Source organism: Anomaloglossus baeobatrachus, chromosome 11 (genome assembly GCF_048569485.1).
Source record: "Anomaloglossus baeobatrachus isolate aAnoBae1 chromosome 11, aAnoBae1.hap1, whole genome shotgun sequence".
NCBI classification, from domain to species: Eukaryota; Metazoa; Chordata; class Amphibia; order Anura; family Aromobatidae; genus Anomaloglossus; species Anomaloglossus baeobatrachus.
The window spans coordinates 178,882,826-178,903,663 of NC_134363.1; the positions used below are offsets into that span (position 1 = coordinate 178,882,826).

A 20,838-nucleotide genomic window follows, 5' to 3' on the forward strand; every position below is an offset into this window, starting at 1 on the left:
GGGCCATAGCCCTCCCAATCTATCAAGAAGAACCTGCGCCCTCTAACCATCTTAGAACCAACTATGGCTCGTACCTCATAGCTAGAGCGAGAGGAATCAGAGGCAGGAGAGTGCACTTCACGAGCGTGAGGTAAAATAGCCGGCTTTAGCAGTGAGACATGGAATTTGTCATGAATCCTAAGATGGACAGGTAACTTCAATTGATAGACTACAGGATTTACCTGTCGAAGAACCTCATAAGGACCCAGGAAGCGAGGAGCAAATTTGACAGAGCTCACTCTAAGTCTCACGTGTTTTGCAGAGAGCCACACAAAGTCCCCTGGAGAAAAGACAGGAGCCGGGCGACGAAACCTATCGGACACCGTCTTCATACGGTCCTTAGCTGCTTGGATCGACTCTTGAGTCCGATCCCAAACCTCTCTGGCATTAGTTGCCCAGTCGGCCACAAGAGGAGGAGGTGCAGCAGCGGGAAACGGTACCGGTACCCTAGGGTGTTGCCCATTATTGAGTACGAACGGTGTCTGCCCAGTGGCCTCAGCCAGCGAATTGTTAAGGGCAAATTCTGCCCAGGGTAGGAGGGAGGACCAGTTATCGTGGTTCTTAGCAACAAAGTGTCGAAGGTATATAATCATAGATTGATTGGTACGTTCAACCAAACCATTAGTCTCCGGATGGTATGCCGAAGAGAGATTCAACTCAATTTGCAGAAGGCTACAAAGATCTCGCCAGAAACGGGAAGTAAATTGCGGGCCTCTATCACAAATGATACGATCTGGCATCCCGTGAAGCCTAAAGACATGCTTGAGGAATAGTTTGGCTAGTACCCTGGAAGATGGGATTCTCGATAACGGTACGAGATGAACCATCCGGGAGAAATGGTCCGTAATGACCCACACAAATCTATGTCCCTGTGAACATGGAAGATCACCCACAAAGTCCATGCCTACCACCTCCCATGGTCTATCTGGCACTGGTAAAGGATGCAAGAGCCCAGCCGGTCTCTGCCGTAATGGACGGTTGCGAGCACACGAGTAGCAGGAACCGACATATCTCTTGACGTGGCTGGCTAAGTGTGGCCACCAATACCACCTCTCCAGTAACTCTCGTGTCCGCCTAATACCAAAATGCCCACCCACCTTTGAGGTGTGGGCCCATGACAGTATATCATTCTGTCGATCAGGCGGAACAAAGGTCTTGCCCGGTGGGATTTGGTCTAACGTCACAGGGGAGAGCGTATGAAAAACCCTGGAGGGAAGGATAAGACGAGGTTCGTCAATCTCTTCCTGGGTAGAAAGCATAGAGCGAGACAGGGCGTCTGCCTTGTTATTCTTACTCCCAGACAGATAGTTGATGGAGAAGTGAAAGCGGGAGAAAAACAAGGACCAGCGGGCTTGGCGAGGATTCAGACGCTGAGCGGTTTGTAAGTACGTCAGATTCTTATGGTCTGTATAGACCTGGAAAGGATGTTTCGCTCCTTCCAGCAAGTGACGCCACTCCTCCAAGGCTAATCTCAAGGCGAGCAGTTCCCTATCCCCAATGGTATAGTTTCTCTCTGCCGGTGAAAAGGTTTTAGCAAAGAAGAAACACGGCTTTTTTCTACCTGCACCGTTCTTTTGATACAAGACCGCACCAGCACCCACTGAAGAGGCATCAACCTCTAAGAGGAAGGGCTTATTCTCATCGGGTCTTTGAAGAACGGGAGCAGTTGAAAAGTGTCTTTTTACTGCCTCAAAAGCCTGAGATGTCTCAGTAGACCAGGCTTTGGGATTAGCACCTTTCTTAGTCAAGGCCACCAAAGGGGCCACCAAAGTAGAAAAATGGGGTATGAACTGCCTGTAATAATTTATGAATCCTAAGAAGCGTTGCACCGCCTTCAAGGAATGAGGTTCGGACCATTGCAGGACAGCAGAGAGCTTCGCAGGATCCATAGCCAGACCCTCTTGTGAGATAATGTAACCCAAAAAAGGCAATGAGGACTGCTCGAATACACATTTCTCGAGTTTAGCAAACAATGAGTGCTCCCTTAAACGGGAAAGGACACGAACGACATCCTGACGATGAGTCTCCAGATCAGGAGAAAAAATCAGGATGTCGTCCAGATACACCACTACTGAGGATAACAGTAAATCCCTGAACACATCGTTTACGAAGTCCTGAAATACTGCGGGTGCATTACATAACCCAAAAGGCATGACGAGGTATTCATAGTGACCGTCTCGGGTGTTAAAAGCGGTCTTCCATTCGTCACCCTTTCGAATTCGTACCAAGTTATACGCACCCCGCAGATCCAACTTCGTAAAAACTTGAGCTCCTCTCAGTCTGTCAAAGAGCTCCGAAATTAAAGGTAATGGGTATTTGTTCTTTATTGTGATTGCGTTGAGACCCCTGTAATCTATGCAGGGACGCAAATCACCCTCTTTCTTCCGAACAAAGAAAAACCCAGCTCCCGCGGGAGAGACAGACTTACGAATGAACCCCTTCTCTAAACTCTCTCTTATATAGGTCGACATGGCCTCCGACTCAGGTATCGACAGGGGGTAAACCCTGCCTTTAGGTGGAACCGAACCTGGGATAAGGTCTATGGCACAGTCATACGGCCTATGGGGTGGAAGAACCTCAGCACCCTGTTTGGAGAACACGTCAGCGAAATCCAAATAGGGTGTAGGTATGGGAGAGAGATCAGTTGATGCAACCGCAACGACCTTAGGTGGTAAGGGAAGACATCGGGACTGACATTTCGAACCCCAACTAATAATGCTGTCAGACTCCCAGTCAATGTGAGGAGCATGAGTCCGAAGCCATGGAAGACCCAGAAGGACGTCGTCTATACCCTCAGGCAAAACAAGAAAAGAAATCTCCTCTATGTGACCCTGAGACAGGGAAAGGCGCAAGGGAACTGTCCTCAATGTAATGGAGTCAGACAACATAGTTCCATTAACAACACGGACAGGAATAGGCGCCTCTAAGATGATAGAGGGAATATTGTGTCCCTTTACAAATCCTGAGGACACAAAAATCCCGTCAGCTCCGGAATCCACAAAAGCCATAATAGGCCATGTATTCTCAGATAACGAGAGCTGACCTGGGATACAACACTTAGAGGGTGCAGAAGACGTCTCTAGTAACCCCCCTCTAATGGTTACTAGGCCAGGGAGTTTCCCTGACGACTAGGACACTTGTTGGCATAGTGCCCAGCCTGACGACATACGTAACATATAGGAGGACCAGACTTGCGTAGTCTGGAGAACGTATGACCTAACTCCATAGGAGTGGGAGATGTTTCAGATGCTGAGGAAGATGGTAGTGGACCCTCAACAACTGGAATAGCCCGATGCTTAGGGCGTAAGGAAGAGACCACGAGTCTACGTTCCTTATGGCGTACATCGATCCTCGTTGCAACTGTGATCAAGTCCTCCAGAGAAGCAGGGACCTCACGAGTAGCAAGGGCATCCTTGACATAGCCTGCCAACCCTCTCCAGAAGATAGGAATCAACACCTTCTCTGGCCAATCTAGTTCTGCCACCAGAGTTCTAAAAGCAATGGCATAAGAACTAGTGGATAACGAACCCTGAGATAGATCTAACAGTCTCAGGGCCGCATCATGGGTAACCTGCGGACCCATGAATACCGCCTTAAGAGCATCAAGAAAGTCTTGATGTCTCAGAGTAACCACATCAGAGCGCTCCCATAGGGGAGTCGCCCATTCTAAGGCTTTGTCCTGAAGTAATGAGATGATAAAGCCTACTCTGGACCTCTCCGTAGAGAAGCGAGAAGAGTTGACCTCTAGGTGTATCTGACACTGACTAATGAAACCACGACATGATCTGGCATCGCCAGAATATCTGTTTGGCAGAGCAAGTCGAGGATCATGTGCAGATGTCACCATGGTCTGAGGTTTATCCTCTATACTCTTGAGCCGTGACTCAAGTACTTGTATGTAACGGTGTAACTGCTGATATTCTGCCATAACTGCCAGACCCTTGGCTCAGTCCTAATGTTACGGGGGGCTGTCTGATAATAACCGAAAGGAGTATCAGACAGTCAGGGTCCACCGTGCAAAGACTTTGCTGCAGACTATGGCAGAGTGCAATACCTCTGTTAACTCACAGAAGGATATAATAAGTAAGTAAAGCAATTCCTCCCTTACTTGGAGGGTGTGTGGAATGATCTCTGTTAACAATCACAGAGACAAAGGCAATGTGTGCGAAATGGCACCTACCTAGGTCCGCTCTTCTAGTGGTGCAAAAGAGACGAACAGCAGCGTAAGCCGCACAAAGCTCCTACCTGCGTTCGCTCCACTAGTGTGCGAGGACACGAACCACTAGATATGGCACCTGCCTAGGTCCGCTCTTCTAGTGGTGCAAAAGAGACGAACAGCAGCGTAAGCCGCACAAAGCTCCTACCTCTGTTCGCTCCCCTAGTGTGCGAGGATACGAACAACTGCCAGACGCAGTATAAGGAACGTTACCCTAGCGGCAACGTCCACCTACGAGTAGAATCACAAGGCCCAGCCAGACCATGTGCCTCAGGCACCTGCCTATGTCCGCTCCCCTAAGAGGTAAGGATACGGACAGCAGCCGAAGCTGTAAGGTATAAGAACGCTACCCTGCCGGTAGCGCTCACCTAGCATAGACAGAGGAATGCCTAGAGGAACGCGCACAGAGCGTCTACTCATATGCATGAACCAAGAGGACTGAGCACCATGCGGCGTGTGTCAGGGTCTTATATAGACTCTGTGCCTCATCCAAGATGGAGGACACCAGAGCCAATCCGCTGCCAGAACGACAGGAGTGACGTCATGCTGGCCTATCACCGAGCAAGACGTCACAAGCACATGACCAGCGACCAATCGGCATAGAAGGTGTCAGAGACATGTGACCTCGTGTCAGCGATGATGTCACCCACACATGTGCAATGGCTCCAAGATTGGACTTAGTCTCCGGCGCTCGCACATGTGCAGTAGCAAGAAATCTGGACTTAGTCTCCAGCGCTCGCACATGTGCAGTAGCACGAAATCTGGACTTAGTCTCCAGCGCTCGCACAAGTGCAGTAGCACGAAATCTGGACTTAGTCTCCAGCGCTCGCACATGTGCAGTAGCAAGAAATCTGGACTTAGTCTCCAGCGCTCGCACATGTGCAGTAGCAAGAAATCTGGACATAGTCTCCAGTGCTCGCAGCAACCGTAACAATAAGGGGTATATAAGTGTGCCACTGTAAATAATAATAGCACAAGTGCAGAGTGCAATACCTCTGTTAAACTCACAGAGGAATATAATTAGAAAATAAAGCAATTCCTCCCTTACTTGGAGGGTGTGTGGAATGGTCTCTGTTAAAGATCACAGAGAAAAAAGCAGTGAGTGTGAAATGGCACCTACCTAGGTTCGTTCCTCTAGTGGTGCCAGGAGATGGACAGCAGCGTAAGCCGCACAAAGCTCCTACCTGCGTTCGCTCCACTAGTGTGCGAGGACACGAACCACTAGATATGGCACCTGCCTAGGTCCGCTCTTCTAGTGGTGCAAAAGAGACGGACAGCAGCATAGGCCGCACAAAGCTCCTACCTCTGTTCGCTCCCCTAGTGTGCGAGAATACGAACAACTGCCAGACGCAGTATCAGGAATGTTACCCTAGCGGCAACGTCCACCTACGAGTAGAATCACAAGGCCCAGCCTATGTCCGCTCCACTAAGAGGTAAGGATACGGACTGCAGCCGAAGCTGTAAGGTATAAGAATGCTACCCTGCCGGTAGCGCTCACCTAACATAGACAAGAGAGATGCCTAGAGGAACGTGCACAGAGCATCTACCCTCATGCATGAACCAAGAGGACTGAGCGCCGGGCGGCATGCGTCAGGGTCTTATATAGACTCTGTGCCTCATCCAAGATGGAGGACACCAGAACCAATCCGCTGCCAGAATGACAGCAATGACGTCACGCTGGCCTATCACCGAGCAAAGCGTCACAAGCACATGACCAGCAACCAATCGGCATAGAAGGTGTCAGAGACATGTGACCACATGTCACAAGCACATGACCAGTGGCCAATCAGCTTAGAAGGTGTCAGAGATATGTGACCTCGTGTCAGCGATGATGTCACCCGCACATGTGCAATGGCTCCAAGATAGGACTTAGTCTCCAGCGCTTGCACATGTGCAGTAGCAAGAAATCCGGACATAGTCTCCAGAGCCACAGCAACCGTAACAGTGTGTGTGTGGGGCCCAATTTTTGGAAACGAGGGAGACTGTGGTTGAAGTCCCCTTTTTTTAAAAAAAATGAACCAAGATGAAGAAGTCATGGATCAGAGAGGACTTTTCTACCCCTTTGTCATGCTGGGGAGGAGAAAGGCAGGTGTATTTATTAGATTGCTTCATGCAAAGCATCTTTTTAAGATTGCAACTGGGGGACAACTGATGCCTGTCAAGTGGTGTGTGTGTGGCACAATTTTTGGAAATGATGGAGACTGTGGTTGGTGTCCCCTCGCTGAATTTTACCTGATTTTCGAAGGGCATGACATGCCTAAGAGGATGACTTTCAGCATCTGCAACTTGTTGGCTACAGAAATGCTGCCTTTCCACCCTTTTGAGACAGAGGCTTTTGGAGACCTTATTCCCAATGCAATGCCCCAAGAGCCGATGCCCAGTCGCCACTCCTTCTCCAACAAAGGCATGCCCGCGCAACACTAGCATGTCGCAGAAAACATCACCACTTCTTTGAGAAACTCTGTGTGTGACAGGGTGCATTTCACCACAGATACTTGGCCCAGTCACCATGAACAGGGGCGTTACATGTCACTGACTGGGCACTGGGTTACTATGGGGAGAGATGGAGAAGGGTCTGCTGTACAAGTCTTGCCGTCCCCACGAGATGTGTGTCAATCCTTCCTCTGTATGTAGAAGTTCCTACATTGCTTCTGCCTCCTTAACCTCGTCTGTGTCCTCCACCTCCGCCCAAATCCTGTGTGGTCAGGCCACCCGCGTTGTAACTGCGCACAAGGAATGATACACACATCCTTACTATGCTGGCAGTAGAGCTCAATGCCATCAGGCGGTCGACTATTTACTTTGAAATGTCTGCGAAATGTGAGTCACACCGCTGAAGATTTGTGGACGGTAGGCTCTGGAGAGTGAGACCGAGTTTCATCAATGGTTGTCTCCACTCAACCAGCAGCCAGGGAAGGCCGGGTGCGACAATGATGCAAACCTGGGTGCAGCCCTTCGCCGTGACGATGTGACACACGTGCCGTTTGTGGCTCAGGTGTTAAACCTGGTTGTCCAGCAATTTTTAAACCACTATCCCGACCTACATGGCCTTCTGCAGAGGGAACAGTGTTACGCCTGCCTGGATCCACACACTCAGACGGGCTGTAAAGGATAGGCTAGAGGGAAGCCACTCACCAAGCAGGACCCCCAGAACCCTGAAACCCTTTAACTCCTATACAGGGAGTTGGAATTACTCAGGTCCCAAGGTGATCAATACCTGTGGAAGGCTGCAGTCCGAGAGAGTAGAGGTAAGGCAGGGTCAAACCATGAATTGAGGAACAGGCACAGAATGGGATGGCAAGGATTTAATCAGAAAACAAGCAGAGGTCAAATGTGGATCGTGCAACGAGGTACATAAACAGCAGGCAGGAGACGTAGTCAGGAAACAAGCACACAAAATCACAAAACAGAACAGGGCGGAACAGGAACCAGAGGCTCAGAGCTATGTCTGGCAGTGGTCAGCAGGCAGGATGGGCCTAAAAAAGGGTGTGGTGTCTTCCCATTGGTTGTAGCTGAATGATGGTACTTCATCTGTGAGACACCCACCACTTACAGTCAGCCAGTGGTTCTGCATATCTCAAGGTAACGCAGCCCAGTGGGTGAGCATAACCTGCGTCCACCTGCGCCGCTGGCATCGACTCCTCTCCCATCATCAGCACTATGCACAAAAGGAACACGGTGTCACCTGGCGACCGGAGTACAAATTGATGGAGCGGACTCCAGTGGTGACTTAACTGCCGTGTGTGACAATGATGCAAACCTGGCTGCGGCCCTTCGTCAGGGCAATGTGACACATGTGCCTTATATGGCTCACGTGTTGAACCTGGTTCTCCAGCAATTTTAAAACCACCATCCTGGCCTACATGGCCTTCTGCAGCGGGCACGCTCGCTATGTGCTCACTTCCACCGTTCACACCCAGCAGCACAACAACTTGCATCGCTCCAGAAGTCTTTCGGTCTGCCGGTTCACCGCCTGAAATGCGATGTGCCGAAACGCAGGAATTTGAATCTGCACATGTTGCAGCGTCTATGGCAGCACTGTCGACCCCTGCTGCATTACGTTATGACGTATAGCCTGGGCTAATTAGATCCAGAGGTGGTGCAGCAGATCACGCTGATGGAGTGGTGTCAGATCAAGGACCTATGCACCCTTCTTCACAGTTTACAAATGTCGACGAAGATGTTTAGCACTGGCGATGACATTATCAGCATGACAATTCCGGTCATATACATGCTGGAGCACACTGTAAACATTATTCGGAATCAGGTGGTGGGACAAGAGGAAGGGGAGGAAGTACAGGAGGAGTTATATGAGGAAGGGATAACAAGATCTACAAGGTCCAGATGGTCAGCGGCACCAAGGCGGCAGGCATGGGATGGTGGGGGAGAGGGATTAACAAGGGCGCATAGTATCAGCAAAACTGTTGAGGAAGGTGCAGGAGCCCATGAAGAAATGGAGGATGAACTGGCGATGGGCATGGAAGACTCAGCAGATGAGTGAGAGCTTGCTCACATTTCGGTTGTGCGAGGTTGGGGGGAGAGGGTAGAGGAAGGAGGCATGATTCTCACCTCTCCACAACCAACACAGCAAGGACTTGGTCCTCCTGCATGCACAAGACACATGAGCGCCTTCTTGCTGCACTACCTACAATATGACCCTCGGATTGTACGAATTCGAAGTAATGCTAACTACTGGGTTGCCACACTGTTAGATCCCCGGTACAAGACAAATTTGACGAAATAAGTCCTGCCATAGAAAGGGACGCACGTATGCAGGAGTATCAGTAGAAGGTGGTACGCAATCTTAGATCTGCTTTTCCACTAAACACCAGTGCTGCACAGAGTGAATCTCAACGCTTTGTCATGGCTAGGAGGAAATGGTCTTTTACTTGTCCACATCTGAGGGACCGAGGGCTGGCTGCTGTGCTGAGACGGCTTTGAGTAGGGTATCCTCGCAGAGTTGCAAATTTGGTAATAAATAAAATGAGTTGAAAAAGGACAGATGCTGGTGGAAAGGGGAACAGGTGTGTTGGAAAGGGGAAAAAAGTTTGTGTCCATGGGTTTGGTGGTTAAGCAACAGTAACATTTGCTGAAGAAACACCATCTGTTACGGGGAGACTGGCAGATTTGGATAAGGTGGTATATACTATGTTGGCGCTATATAAAAAAAAAAACAAGAAAAGAAAGAGAAAGGTATATATCCCAATCGCCAGTCGGTGTCCACCGTGCTCCCAGATGGAAAAGGAGATGTTGGCAACTCGAAGGTTAGGCAGAGGATACAGAGCTGGGTGGCTCTGAAACTAATAGTAGCCTGAACCGAGTTAGACGACACTCGGATCTGGAGACTGGGATCCCTGTTAGCGTCACAGGGTCCACACACCCACCCAGCCCAGGAACTCCCTGTTAACAACACACGGGCCATTGGGTATGCTGTCCTTGTGCATAGGGGCCTCACCTGTGGACAGCAGGCGCATCAGCAGCAGCCCAGTTAATGCCACTGGGCTGCACTAGCAGGACTGGAAGGACAGGAGCTAGTCTTAACTGTTCTGCGTTACCAACTGTGGTGGCGGCCTGCATCGACGCCCTATCCCTGCCTACCTCTGGCCTAAAGCCGCAATGGGTTCAACACATGGAGGTGTGCTCTTTCTGAGCATAATAGAAGACTGCGCACCTCCTTGTTTGCTCCAGGGCTTTTATAACCTGGGTCTGCCACAACCCGGGGTGGACAACAATGCACCTCCTCGAGACAAAAGCAGAGTGACAAGTCATGACTGGCATAACCAGCGGCCTATTCGGAACTGCCACTTCAATGATGACCTCATGGCAGCCACGACCCAAACACCTCACCAGTCATCATCTGACCAACAATAATGAGGTGACAAGTCATAGGGGCGGGCCTCTGCAAGCCAGTCCGAAGTGGCCTGGCCACATCGTCAGGACACCTGATGACCTGTGGTCTATATGGGCCTGCCACGTCAGGGGCAGGGCCAAAGAGTTCATTACCGGACCTAGCCTCTGATGCAGTAAGTGCCTGAGCATGCTCAGTAGCATGAACAACAGTGTCAGAATAAAGACTGTCAGCTTTAGCATGGTGTCTAGGCACAACACAGGAGTTAGACACGGCACGGAGTCCAAGTACCTGTGCAAAGATGCTTTTCTCACTAAGTGTGGGAGCATGCGCTGTAGCCCGAACTGAGGACTTAGCCTCAGGAATGCCACAGTCAGGCTGAGCATACTCACTAGGTGAAACACTGGACTTAGGCTGCGGGTGGGGTAAATCGGCACATGCATGCGCACTAGCCGCCTCTCCACACTTAGACGTGGAGGATAAACAAGCCTGCTGTACAACCCGAGGCACAGCCCAAAATGACAGCTGACGCCTGGGCGCAACTAGAACTGCAGCAGGCTGCTTGCGTTTACGGCGGCACCGATTCGTAACACAAAATAGCAGGCAAAATAACAGGTGTACTTCTTCCCGTGGATAATCTGATATGATCCCTTTTTTCACGGACACGACCATCGCTACAAATGTAGATGAGGCACCAAAACAGCGGCTGCTTCAATGGATCTCATGTGCTCCATAAAGTGGGCTCTCCTCCACCTCAAGTTCAATATCCCAAATACTACATTCCTTTGTGATGTCAACCCAATCGCATTTCGTTCCTAACAGCTCTCAAGTTTCCACCAGCCCTGATGGGTATGGAGTAACAGAGATGGTTGAGTCTGCAGAGCTGCTCAGTCACACTATAGCCTGGGAATCAGAGGTCTGCTCCAAAGCTGCAGTGAGTACAGCAAAGGAAGTTATTATTATTATTTATTTATAGAGCACCATTGATTCCATGGTGCTGTACATGAGAAGGGGGTTACATATATAATACATTTACAAGTAACAATAGAAAGACTGGTACAGAGGGAAGAGGGCCCTGCCCTTGCGGGATTGCATTCTAAAGGATTTTAGGAAGGAGATAGTAGGTGTGGTGTATGCTGGGCGGCAGCTACGCACGGTGGTGGTGACATTGAAGCTTATAGTCATTTCTGAACAGATGAGTTTTCAGGTTCCGTTTGAAGCTTGCGGATATTGCAGATAATTTGATGTGTTGAGGCAGCGAGTTCCAGGAGACAGGGGAAATGATCTGCACAGATGCCCTGAAGCTTTGTGAGTCAGATCCAGGCCCCGATGGAGAAGGTGCTGAGCATAATGTACACTCTCATTCACAAACTGTAAATCCTCTTGGTGGAGACAATGAGGACCATGCTGATGAGACTCAGATACCTGATTGGAACGACAACTTTACTATTCGGTCAGGGCAGGAAAAGGTTGTCTCAGAGGACTCAGGATGAGGGGAATGAAAACACACAGGGTGATGATGAGATTGGAGCACCCACTTACTGTCAAACCAAAGTCACCCAGTCGATGAGGTCAAAAGAGGAGGTGGGTGGAGGAGGATGCTACTGACGACGAGGTCACGTTGCATCTTCCTGGACAGAGATAAAGTACTGGAAGCACAACAACAACTTAATCCTCGGCCACAACTCTGCCTCTGAGCAGAAGTCGTGTTGGCTATGCAGGTCACATGGGCTCTAAGCCTTGCCTAGCCTGGGGCTTTTTTGACATCGCAAAGGATCACCCAATTCATGTAATCTGTAAGATTTGTCAACAATCTCTAAGTAGAAGGAAAAAAGTCACAACTTTGAGTACTTCGTCCATGAAGTTTCACATGGATTTGAATTGATAGCATGAGGGTGTATTGCTCAGATGTACCCACTGTCAAATGCAACATGCTTATTTGCATTGCTGCAGACTACACACAAGGGGCTGCTGTTTTTTTGCATCTGCCTTTGTCTGTTTGGTCACTATAGCAATAGCAAAACGGTCTTCGGCTGTGGACTTGGAGATGCTGTCTATGAACAGAATGAAAAGCTAAAGGTGTGCGTTAAAGCAAGGAACCACTGCGGAAACACTTCAGTAAATTGTGAGGGGAGTCGTGTTTTAGTTTGGTGAGGAGGACGGTAACGCCAGTGAGCAGCATCCTGTGCCACAGACCAACATTCTTCCGGTGCTGTCTATACTGTTTACCGTGAGAGGAGCGTAAAGTCTGTATTTATGGCAACTGGACACTGCAGTACCTGGGAACGGTAGACTGGGCACAGACAGTAATGCGTGCTCGCAACACTTTCTTTTATTAGCAAAACACATATCTGTTCTGGGTAGGCCGACTATATAGACAATAAGACTTGCTGCCTGTGCACTGTCAAATTGTCACATACAGTTTAAATCATAGAGGAACAGTGACACATGTTTGCATTGACTATTGATTTACAAGATTTCAAGGACTGTGTTGCTGAGCTGTGTGGTTTGCATTCACACTGTTATCATCTGCCTTATCTGTGAGTCTTCAGCCACAGGGGTATTCAAGGGGGGGTAATGGGTTTTTTCTATGTTTAGGTAGATAAGTTGTAAGCTCATGTGATGCGCCACTGTTAAGGGTACCTTCACACTTAGCGATGCAACAGCGATCCGACCAGCGATCTGACCTGGTCAGGATCGCTGCTGCATCGCTACATGGTCGCTGGTGAGCTGTCAAACAGGCAGATCTCACCAGCGACCAGTGAACAGCCCCCAGCCAGCAGCGACGTGCAAGCGACGCTGCGCTTGCACGGAGCCGCCGTCTGGAAGCTGCGGAGACTGGTAACTAAGGTAAACATCGGGTATGGTTACCCGATGTTTACATTAGTTACCAGTGTGAGCAGGGAGCAGGGAGCCGCGCACACTGAGCGCTGGCTCCTTGCTCTCCTAGCTGCTGTACACATCGGGTTAATTAACCCGATGTGTACAGCAGCTACATGTGCAGAGAGCCGGAGCCGGCAGCACAGGCAGCGTGAGAGCTGCAGAGGCTGGTAACTAAGGTAAATATCGGGTAACCACCTTGGTTACCCGATGTTTATCTTGGATACAGCTTACCTCAGCTGTCAGACGCCGGCTCCCGCTCCCTGCTCGCTTCATTTGTCGCTCTCTTGCTGTCACACACAGCGATCTGTGTGTCACAGCAGGAGAGCGGCTTTGAAGAAAACGAACCAGGGCTGTGTGTAACGAGCAGCGATCTCGCAGCAGGGGCCAGATCGCTGCTCATTGTCACACACAGCGAGATCGCTAATGAGGTCACTGCTGCGTCACAAAAAGCGTGACTCAGCAGCGATCTCGGCAGCGAGCTCGCTGTGTGTGAAGCACCCCTAAGTCGTGTTCGCACACACACACACACACACACATAAAATTACTCCTGCTACGCAGAGGGATTAGCAGGTATTAGGCAACTGAATAGATTGTTCTATTCTTTCAGTTTTATGCATGGTTCTTATTGTTTGTTTTGGGAAAGGAAAACAATCATTTATCAACCAATCTGCCTAGAGTCCTTTTCCTGTTGCGTGGTTTTGCTGCATACTGGGTAGCCAACCCTGTATACGACTTTAAATAAACCATAGGTCGCAATGGGAATTTCACTCTGCTACAATGCCTCCTAACAGGGCTGTGCAACTACCGCCTGCCCCATCAAGTGCATCTGCGTGCTCTTCATCATCTGTGACTGTGGGGACAGCAGTCACACATGCTTTTTCACACTGAACTTCCACCCCTATAGCCGCAACAGGGAGTGTGATTGGCAGGTCGTCACTTGTTTTGGAAGTGGAAACAGATGGTATTGTTGAGCTCTGTTAGACATCGAGAGAACCACCATTGGATGAATGCAACATTATATCCACGCCTGCACCTTTGTCACAGATTGGCTGGACTACCTGCAGTTAATAATTGCGTAGCAGAAATGGAGGAGTGTAGAATGCACATGTGGTGTACCTTGCTTGGCAGCAAAGGAACAATAACTTAGTATTCCAGACACTTTTAGGATGGCAGAAAAAGTGTCAGCTCTTTCTGCAAATAAATTGACATGGCAAAAGTGAGCAGGTGGGTACAGTGCCCAGGTTCTGTGGGTACCAGGACAGGAAAGGAAAACTAAGTTAGTATTCCGGACACTTTTAGGATGGCAGAAAAAGTGTTAGCTCTTTGTGCAGATAAAATAGTGTGGCAAAAATGTGCTAGAGGGTAGAAAGCAGAGGTGGTGGAACTTGCTTGGCACCAGAGGGACACTAATTTAGTATATCAGAAACTTTTTGGATGCCACTAAGTTCCAGCACTGTTTGCTATAAAAATAGCTTGGCAAAAATGTGATAGAGGGAAGAAAGTAGAGGTGGTTTAACTTGCTTGGCACCAGTGTGACACTAATTTAGTAGAGCAGACACTTTTTGGATGCCACTAAGTGTCAGCACTGTTTTCTATAAAAAATAGCTTGGCAAAAATGTGCTGGAGGGTAGAAAGCAGAGGTGGTGGAACTTGCTTGGCACCAGTGGGACACTAATTTGGTATAGCAGACACTTTTTGGATGCCACTAAGTTTCAGCATTGTTTTCTATAAAAATAGCTTGGCAAAAATGTGCAGGTGGGTAGAAAGCAGAGGTGGTGGAACTTGCTGAGCACCAGTGAGACACTAATTTAGTATACCTGACACTTTTTGGATGCCACTAAGTGTCAGCACTGTTTTCTATAAAAATAGCTTGGCAAAAATGTGCTGGAGGGTAGAAAGCAGATGGTGGAACTTGCTTAGCACCAGTGGGACACTAATTTAGTATAGGAGACACTTTTTGGTTGCCAATAAGTTTCAGCACTGCTTGCTATAAAAATAGCTTGGCAAAAATGTGCTGGAGGGTAGAAAGCAGAGGTGGTGGAACTTGCTTGGCACCAGTGGGACACTGATTTAGTATAGCAGACACTTTTTGGATGCCACTAAGTTTCAGCATTGTTTGCTATGAAAATAGATTGGCAAAAATGTGCTGGAGAGTAGAAAGTAGAGGTGGTGGAACTTGCATGGCACCAGTGGGACACTAATTTGATATAGCAAACACGTTTTGGATGCCACTAAGTGTCAGCACTATTTGCTATAAAAATAGCTTGGCAAAAATGTGCTGTAGGGTAGAAAGCAGAGGTGGTGGAACTTGCTTCGCACCAGTTGGAGACTAATTTAGTATAGCAGACACTTTTTGGATGCCACTAAGTTTCAGCACTATTTGCTATAAAAATAGCTTGGCAAAAATGTTCTGGAGGGTAGAAAGCAGAGGTGGTGGAACTTGCTTGGCACCAGTGGGACACTAATTTAGTATAACAGACACTTTTTGGATGCCACTAAGTTTCAGCGCTGTTTGCTATAAAAATAGCATGGCAAAAGTGGCCAGGTGGGTATAGTGCCCGGGTTCTGTGGGTACCAGGACAAGAAAGGAAGCCTCACTTTCTATCCCTCCTAATGATGAAATGCAGTAAGGGGTTCCATGAGCAGAGGTACACAGACGCTGTTATCTAAAGCTGTAAACAGCATTTGCATGGAGCTGCCTAGCAGCTATGGCTTGGAGCCCCTGGAAATCAGCCCTGAAAAGGGCTGAAATTAACAGCAGTCCCTAATCTCTACAGTGCTTTGTCTATGGCGCACACAGCAGGAGCAGCGGCAGCAGCAGCGTGAGCGGTGACTGACACCCACACGCAGAATCAGATAATGGTGGCGTGAGGGAAAATGGCCGTATTTATAAGGAAAGGACATGTGACATTCACAGCCTATGACACATGCCCTTGCTTGTCTGGCAAAAATCCACTTAGCTGTGTGTGTGTCTGTGATTGGCTGACATCCTGGCCCGCCCCACTGCACGCGCGCTTAGGGAAAAAAAAAATGTCGATCGGCATTCTCTCAGCAGCATAGACCTAAACTGTGTCCCCCCCGCACACTATACGCTGAAATTTGATAATAGTGTTAATCACAGTGACTCACACTATTACAGTGAAAAGCCAGCTAGTAACTAGCTAGGCTTTTTGCTGATCGAACCGTTCTCGAACGTAACTCGAGCTATCGAGCTTTTAGCAAAAAGCTCGCGTTTGAGTTCGATCTCGAGCACCCTTCAAAATCACTCGACATGAAATTGGCGAACCTCGAACATCGCTCCTCTCTAGTAGTAATACACCATTTGATTGAATTCAAGTCTTTCCTCTGTATTGAAAGTCCAGTGTAATCCCCCCAGGCGGTAATGTCACCCTGGACAATAGTGACTGTGGCCATGAGACAAAAAGATTCATGATTTTTCTCCTTTTTCTTTTTTTACAGTGAACAGACACAGGAAAGAGAAAACAAAGTGAGATCAGCTCTTCAACATGTTGTAAAATGTAACCTAGAAAAAGACAACATGGTGGATCCGATCATCTTACCACCAGCGGATTGTATCATCAGTGCTTGGCTTCTAGAGTTTATTAGCAAAGATAAAGATGACTACATGAGAAATCTCAGGAAGTTCTCACGGTTGCTGAAACCTGGAGGACACATTATATTATTTGCATGTTTAGAGGGAACGTATGCAACAATTGGTAAAGACAAAATTCACTTTCTCAATCATGATGAAGATTTTGCCAGGAAAGCTCTGGTTGATGCAGGTTTTGTAATTGATAATTGTAAGGTTAAGAAGAGAACGAATGTGAGTGACCTCACTGACTATAAGGCCGTCATCTTCATTGCAGCTCACAAGGAGAAGGTGTAATGCCTGCTTTACACGAGATGACCGATCGTGCGATTTCACGATCGATCGTGCCCGCCCCCGTCATTTGTGCGTCACAGGCAAATCGATGCCCATGTCGCACAAACTCGTTTAACCCCATCACACACACTTACCTTCCGGACGATCTCGCTGTGGGCGACGAACGTCCACATCCTGAAGTGGGAGGGATGTTCGACGTCACCGCGACATCACGCGGCAACCGGCCAATAGAAGCGGAGTGGCGGAGATGAGCGGGATGTAAACATCCCGCCCATCTCCTTCCTTCCACATAGCCGGCGGGTGCCGCGGGATGCAGGTAAGCTGTGTTCATTATTCCCGTGGGGCCACACGGAGCAACGTGTGATGCCACGGAAACAATGAACAACCGGCACCATTTTAATTAAACAATTTTTTGAAACCTAGCGACGAGTACACGACTCACGATTTGTGAGCGATAGTGCATCACTAGGATGTGTCACAAAAGATGACATCGTGTACGATGCCGGATGTGCGTCACGAAAACCGTGACCCCGACGATCCATCGCACGATCAGTCATCTCGTGTTAAGCCCGCATAAGAAAAAAGTAGAGTACACATGTCAAGGGTTATATGTATATGTTAAAATAAAATATAATATTTTCAAGAGGTGTGACCTGTTTTTATTCAGATGTGTATATTTTTGAGTAAAATGTAAATTGTTCTTTTATTGTATAAACTGCTGACAGCGTCTCCGAATTTCCAAGCAATGAATTTTGTATTTTCTGAAAATGAGAAATGAGAATGAGAAATAACAAAAAAATGCACAGTGCTTTAAGACCTCAAATAATGCAAAGAAAACAAGTTCATAATCATTTAGAAACAACAATACTAATAATGTTTTACCTCAGGAAGATTCAGAAATCAATATTTTGTGGAATAGCTATGATTTTAATCACAGCTTTCATGCGTCTTGGCTGCTTTCCACCAGTTTTTCACACTGCTTTGGGTGACCTTATGCCACTCCTGGTGCAAAAATGTAAGCAGTTCTTCTTTGTTTGATGGCTTGTGACTATCCATCTTACTTTTGATTATATTTCAGAGGTTTTCAATGGGGTTCAGGTCTGGAGATTGGGCTGGGCATAACAGGGTTTTGATGTGGTGGTTCTTCATGCATATATTGATTGACCTAGCTGTGTGGCATGACGCATTGTCCTGCTGGAAAAAACAGTCTTCATAGTTGGGGAACATTTCCTGAGCAGAAGGAAGCAACTGTTTTTGCAGGAGCGTCATACGTCTTTTGCTGTTATTTCCCTGAGTGTGAGCTTTTCAAACACTGCAAGCAGCTCAAACTGAGCTGAGCATCGAGCATACCCAAGCACAGCAATTCTTGTGTAAGTTAAGATGATATATATGCAACATCCGAACTCAGAACCCAACTTCAGCTTTTAAATAAAAGTCCAAACTACAAACCTCAGGTTTGCTCATCTCTATTTGTAGACAGCTTTAAACAGAGCCTAAAATGTATTCTTTTACACAATGGAAACAAATATGGACCAATCCCAATAGGTTACTCAACTAAGGTAAAGGAAGAGCAAAACACAATTAATCTATTCCTACAGAAAATATCATTCCACTATCATTACTGGCCAGTCTGTGTGGATCTAAAGATGGTGAACATTCTCCTGGGACCACTGTGTGGGGCAGTGGGGTGGATCCACTAAGTCTCTGGTCCGAGAGAGAGCACAGACTGATATATTGTCACTCACACTATCTGCACCATTTGTTCAGTCTATATTTCTGGTGTCAACTGTGAAAATCTCCAACTATCCAGAGTCATCACAAAATGGCTGTTACACTTCCTGTTTTTGCTTTTATACTGGCTCCTGATTGGCTATCCTATATAAAGAAGCTGCAAGATATTATGGAGAAGTGCGCTTGACCACACAAGATCACGTGATCATTTTCTAGCGGATGCAATTGTCTGAAATGTATAGAATGGAGGAGGACATTTAAGATGATTTTTGTACAGTGATTTGAAAATTATTCAAATTTTCTGAGTTCAGAGAATTCCTAAAAATTAAACATGAATTTTATTTACTTTAAAATTAATTACTTATTTTGATTATTTACTGATTACTTATCTTGTATACTAAGTTGAAGAAAAAAGACCGATACTAACAATTTCATAATCTGGGAAAGGTCTGAGGTGCAACCGTCTCATATATTACAGTGTGAGCTAAATACTATGCTTCTATGCCCTTGGAACTCCAAATTAATAAGATTGGTTTCACAAGCACTTGGAGAAATCAATACAGCACACACCATCTATGGTATGCTGAAAGTTTCTGTTTTATTACATCATGTGACCAGCTTACATAGTACCTCAAACAAAAAAATACCATGCACCAATAAGAGCCGCCGGGGTGTGTGGGGAAATGTGAAACCTCCCCGCTCATCAGTATAAGCTGAACCCTATGGCACCATTCAGTTATAAGACAAGATGTTTTCTAGAGAATACAAAATGGCTTGTATTCTCTCACAGCAGTAACTAGAGTTGGGCGAACCTTAGGCTCGAGGTTTGGGGTTCTGGCTCGGAAAATTACGTGAAAATCACCATGGTGAGTCGAACGCTTTGCTCATGTTTGAGTCATGCCCTGCATTGTGTTTGCTGTGGTTAGTGTTTGATCGACTCAAATTTGGCTTATATTCCGCGTTCTCAGATGTCTTGTTCATGGAGAATAAAAGAAAAACAAACAGCCCCTATAGCAAAACACTTCAGAAGGTGGGTGGGCATTTTTTTTTCTCCATGAACAAGACATTTGAGAACACTGAATGTAAGCCATATCTGAGAAGATCAAACGCTAACCACAGCCTGCACAGTTAGGGGATTCACTCACACATGAGCACAGGGCTTGACTTTTTTTACATCCTTTTCTGAGTCCGAACCCAAAGCCTGGAGCCTAAGGCTGCTTTCACACCTCCGGTTTTTGCTATGCGGCACAATCCGGCACTTTGCAGGAAAATCGCAACCGGTTTTTTTTGCTGCCGGTTGCGATTTTCCTGCATAGACTTTAATTAGTGCCGCATTGTGCCGTATGGCCTTGCGTTCCGTCCGGTTTTTGCCGCATGCAGCAGATTTAGCCGATGCGGCGGCCGGATGGAACGTTGCCTGGCATGTTTTTTCGTGCGGCAAAAAAAAACGCATCGCGCCGCATTCGGCCGATGCGGCGCATTTTTCAATGCATGCCTATGGCGGCCGGATGCGGTGCGATGCGGCAATAACCGCATCCGGCCGCCACGTGCGGTTTTTGCCACTGCGCATGCTCAGTAGCATGCCGCAAGCGGCAAAAACCGGACTGGCCGCAAAGGAAAAACTTATGCAAAGGATGCGGTGTTTTCACCGCATCCGTTGCATAGCTTGCACAGCCGGATTGAGCCGCAGAGCTCAAGCCGGATGTGTGAAAGTAGCCTAAGGTTCACTCAACTCTAGCAGTAACCTCAACACTGAAGTAGACAATCACAAAATATTCTGCTTTAATCCCGTATTTTTTGATAAAGCAATGAGAAAAACAGATATCGTTCATTGTTTCGACCTATGCAAAAAAGTTTTTTAAAGAACATCTGTGTGTAGAAGCCGCCTGGTCAGTGTGCAAAGAATGGCGGTACTGCGTGGCTCTCAACTTCTATTTCATGCATACTGAATAGTTTGCCTTTCACACATATCCTTGAAAATGCACTTGTCATAGGTCGAAATGTTCTGTTTTCCTAAGGCCATATTCACTCATTCAATAGTGGATCACTATTTGTTTTCCGTATTTGTAAGTCAATGTCACTTGATTACCATATGATCCTATGACTCTAAGTGAAAATGATGACTCATGATCTGATATTTACTTCTTACCACTTTGTAAATTGTTTCCTGCTGGTTATATAAAGATCTTAAGCTCTGGTGTTGAAGGAGCCACTCCGTCTGTGATACAAGGTTACACG

The 20,838-nt window shown here is 47.4% G+C and overlaps 1 protein-coding gene across 1 annotated transcript in view; it reads left to right on the forward strand.

Annotated features, from left to right (window-relative positions):
* Positions 1–17,469, forward strand: part of LOC142256812 (indolethylamine N-methyltransferase-like) — a 58,611-nt gene extending 41,142 nt beyond the window's left edge. Inside the window, exon 3 of the mRNA XM_075328706.1 lies at positions 16,446–17,469. Within this exon, the coding sequence (XP_075184821.1) occupies positions 16,446–16,872 (427 nt within the window). The 3' untranslated portion in view covers positions 16,873–17,469. The remainder of the gene's footprint in view (positions 1–16,445) is intronic.
* Positions 17,470–20,838: the final 3,369 nt, after the last annotated feature.